This window comes from Halyomorpha halys, unplaced genomic scaffold, assembly GCF_000696795.3.
Source record: "Halyomorpha halys isolate HHAL.00 unplaced genomic scaffold, Hhal_1.1 Scaffold10229.1, whole genome shotgun sequence".
NCBI classification, from domain to species: Eukaryota; Metazoa; Arthropoda; class Insecta; order Hemiptera; family Pentatomidae; genus Halyomorpha; species Halyomorpha halys.
Window position 1 is genome coordinate 1665 of NW_027104996.1, and position 4455 is coordinate 6119.

At 33.1% G+C, this 4455-nt stretch overlaps 1 protein-coding gene across 1 annotated transcript; it reads left to right on the forward strand.

The window, feature by feature from the left end:
* Positions 1-2577: 2577 nt before the first annotated feature.
* Positions 2578-4421, forward strand: LOC106692207 (jerky protein homolog-like; the record flags this gene model as incomplete). Its single annotated transcript, XM_067047237.1, is given in 1 exon segment — positions 2578-4421. A coding segment is annotated over 1 exon segment (1587 nt). The 3' UTR covers positions 4170-4421.
* Between the last annotated feature and the right edge of the window lie 34 nt (positions 4422-4455).

Below are 4455 nucleotides of genomic sequence, written 5' to 3' on the forward strand. Positions count from 1 at the left end.
TAGGCTTTTCCATCAGCATCACCTGATACAATGTAACTGAAAAGAGAAAACATTTTATTTAAAGCAACGATAGAGGTATTTTATAAATAATTATATCACATGGAAAATAAGTTTTGGGGGAAATATTGATAAAATAGGCATGGAGATAATAATAGTTTATTCCTTAGTATATCTTTGGAAGAATTCAAAACAAAGCCTCAAGTATCTCAAAAACCAATAAATAACATACTGAACTATCTTAGAGTGATGTAGTTTCTGTATTTGATTAATTTTTATTTAGACCATTGATGTGAGCTATCTGTGGTCAGCATTTATGCAATATCTTATCCTGTCCTGAGCATCTAAATGGAGATGGTTATGGCAGGCATACAGAAAAGATGGCACTGATATAACTCGACAGAACCTGAAATAGAACCCTCAGAGCCAGCAAAGACGGGGACAGTTGTGAGACCTCAAGGCATATCCTGGAAAAAGAAGTGTGAAAACCAGGTCAAATATGGCCTGGAGTTAAAGAACTTCTAAACGACTGAGATGGATGCTGGAACTTCACAGCAGCTCAAAGTCCACCTAATGAATTCAAGGATTTAATAATGAAGGGCGGGTTCAAATGCTTTGTGGGCCACGGATGGTCCATTCGTCGCTTAGTGGACCGCAGACTTCTATGAGTTGGGAACAACTATTCAAGACCAACAGTTGTACTAGCAAGAGATTTGGCCTAAATCATGTTCAACTGCCAGGTTTCCCCACAAATTAAGGGTACCCGCTTGGATGTGTTGCACAAGGTCAACTTGCAGCTGATTTAATAGAATAAATAATTATCAACCACAGGCGGATTCGAACCCAAGCCCAGGAAATGGAAGTTTCACACAGAGCTACTTGCTCCGAGATTAAATACAAAAGACCACAAGATAAAAAAAATAAAATAAAATATATATGGGTAGGCAAGTAGCATAAATTGTTAAGCGCCTTCCAGATATTTCAACAGGAAGAGAAAAAACAATAAGTTTTCTTTTTTTTTAGCTGATTGCTTGAAATTTGGCATTTAATACAAATTTTTGTTCTGTATCCAATTTCATCAGGATTTTCCTAAATTTAAAGGAATTTATTGAGTTTTGCTACTATATGAAGGATTTATTGTTATTCCTAAGGAAAAAAGGAAAAAAAAATACAAAATAGTTTGCAAATATCAATAGGAGGTTGGTAATGATGAAAAGAAAAGGGAAGAAAAGACCCTTAGTTTCATAAGTTTTGATGCAGGTTGAATCAAATGGATGTAACAAGAAATGTATTCTATAAAGTAGCACTATATAATTATAGTTTCGTATGACTTTTCATTTCTAATCTTGGCTGACTCATACACACAGACCATTTTAGGAGACTTGGTTATTTAGACTTAAGAGACCTCAAAATGTGTATTTTTGTCAAAAACTAGAAAAAAATTTGAATTATTTCACGATCGCAATACTCTCCCTAATATACTTCATATATAGATAAGTGAAAGTAAAAGTTGCGATACTTGGGTCGAATCTGATCCACACGGTACCTCTTGAAGGTTTATTTAGGCTTGGATAATTAAAACTCTGCCATAGTTATTTAATGTTTATGTAGAGACCTCTGGCTTTTTATTTAAATAATATATATATTATTCTTCCAATAATATATACTGATCACAATACTTTCAATTTTTGCTCAATAATAATGATGAGTTTAAGGAAATCAATTTATGGCTGATAAAGGAAAAGCCTTAAACAAACATAGGTTAGTTTCGATTCATATAAGCCATGACAATCGCTGGCAATCACGCTCAAAAGCTTTATAATAAATACTTTAAAATTGTAGGCAAATGGTTATTTAAATTTAAGTAGCTTACCCTCAAGACATATGTGTATATTTTTAAAATACAGTGGACCCTTGCAATACGATGGTTTGTAAATTTGCCGATAGAGCTATACAACTAATTCCAATCTTTAATTAATAAAAAGAAAGTAAATTTTACATTATATTTTTAAATTAGAGATGTTATAGCTATTAAAATGCACCAGCCCCTCAATTCAATCCAAATTTGGAGGTGTTGAATGATGTAAGAAAGGCAGAAGGGAAAGTATATGATTTTTGCACAAAGTCTCTAACTGGATAACCTTTACAATAAACAGTCCAATCTTAATGATCTGACAAAAATGAGACCTACAAATTATCGACTATTAAACATTTCGGATAATAGAGCGTTCCATTTAAACAATACAAATAAGGAATTAGGGTTGAAATATATAAAGCTAGATTACTTTTATTAAACTACTTTTATGATACTTCTTTAATAAAACATATTAATGGTAATTGACAAAAACAATACTTCTCAGCTCAAAATGTTCCCTTAGCCTCACAAGGTAGTTGTATTACCAAAGATGCCAGATTAAAAAATGTCAGACAATCAAGTCCGTTCTATATTTATTAAAATCCCTTTTATCCCTTTTTACACATTGATTATATATTGTTGCAATAATTTTTTATTTAACTTCGAAGCTTAAAACATTTTTCTTCCAAGTTTCATTTTTGTAGTTCTTTTTTTTTCATCCTTTCAGGTTATGGCAGAAAATAAGAAGAGAAAATCATACACAGTCGAAGAAAAACTCGCCATAATAAACAGAGTAAAAAATGGTGCTTCGAAAGCTCAGCTAAAGAGGGAATTAGGTATTCCAGAAAGTACGATTAGGGGTTGGGTCGATGAAGAAGAAAAACTTATAAGTTTCATAAACAATGTCGATAATAATTCAGCATTGCGTAGGAAAAGGACACGCATGGGCAAACTGTCCGATTTAGAAAAGTGCCTTTTTACGTGGTTCGTTCAAAAAAGAAGTGAAGGTGAACATATTTCAGGACCGATCCTAAAAGAACAAGCTGAAAAATTTCATCAAGATTTAGGTATTAAAGAAAAATTTGCAGCAAGCGATGGTTGGCTGTGGCGCTGGCAGAAGAGGCATGGGGTTAGAGAATTCAATGCTGCTGGGGAGAATCGTTTCGCCGATCAAGTAAGTACGACTGAGTTTCCCCAATCATTAAGTAATTTTATTTCTGAAAATAATTACAATGAAGAACTGATATTTAACTGCGGTGAAACGACATTGTATTATAGAATGCTTCCTTCCAAATCTTTATATTTAGAACAAGAAACAAACAAATCAAGATTCAAACTTAGTACTGACAGAATGACACTACTGTTATGTGTCAACAGAACAGGGAAGTGCAAATTACCGCCATTGTGCATAGATAAAAACAGAAATCCTCATTGTTTTAATTTAACAGATATGTCAACTTTGCCTGTTAAATATGCCAGCACTCCTAATGCCTGGATGACGGGGACTTTATTTCATGAATGGTTTCATCATAACTTTGTACCACATTTAAGAAAATATGCTCAAGAAAATCAACTAGAGCCGAAAGGGTTACTTCTACTCGAGAATTGCCCAGCTCACCCTCCAGCTGAAAGTCTTATATCTGATGACGGGAAAATCAAGGCTTTATTTCTTCCAAAGAAGACAGCATCTATAATTCAGCCATTAGAGCAGGGAATTATTCATACATTTAAAGTACATTACAGGCGAGAATTACTACTATCGCTTTTGAAAGAAAAAGATGTTTCTAGTTTTCTAAAATCTCTCAACCTAAAAGAAACAATTTATAGGATTGGTCTTGCCTGGGGATCAATAACGGAATTGAAAATTCGTGACTGTTGGGAAAATATCTTTAAAGAAAATTTATTAGAACCGTATAATTCACCTAAAGAAATTAAAATGTTAATAGAAAGTAGTCATTTGAGTTCTCTTTGTGAAATCCTAGGTGAAAATGAATTGACAGAAGAATGTTTTAACGAATGGGTGAAGATAGACTCAGATGAAAAGCCTTATAATGTTCTTACTGATGAGGATATTGTAAATGTAGTTGTAACTGTTGATCAACCGATTGAAGACGAAGACAGTGGAGAGGATACTAGTGCTACTACGATACCTACTGATGATGAGGCGCTTACCGCAATTGATGTCTTATTGGCTTGGATGGAGGGGCATCAATCGTCTATTGAGCCCACGAAATTACAGCAAATTGTATCCATTAAATCAACAATCATGAAGGAAAAGCAGCTTAAAATAAATGGTATGTTTTTGAACCAGAGTTAGTGAAGCATGTAGTAGTGAAAACGTTTTTTGTTATATAATATATATATGTATATATTGTGTATTTTATAAAATCTTTATTTGTTTTATTAAATTACTTTTTACCATAGGTATACTTAATTCAACTTTTACCCATCAATCATTTAAACAGAAATCCTCATATAAGTACCACTATAAAGCTGGCGGTTTCTTACAGAGCCATATATAGCAAGGGGTCCACTGTATCTTGTGTTATGGTCAGATTTAAACATAAATATTTTTTTACATAGCTTACTTAAATCGGACATGA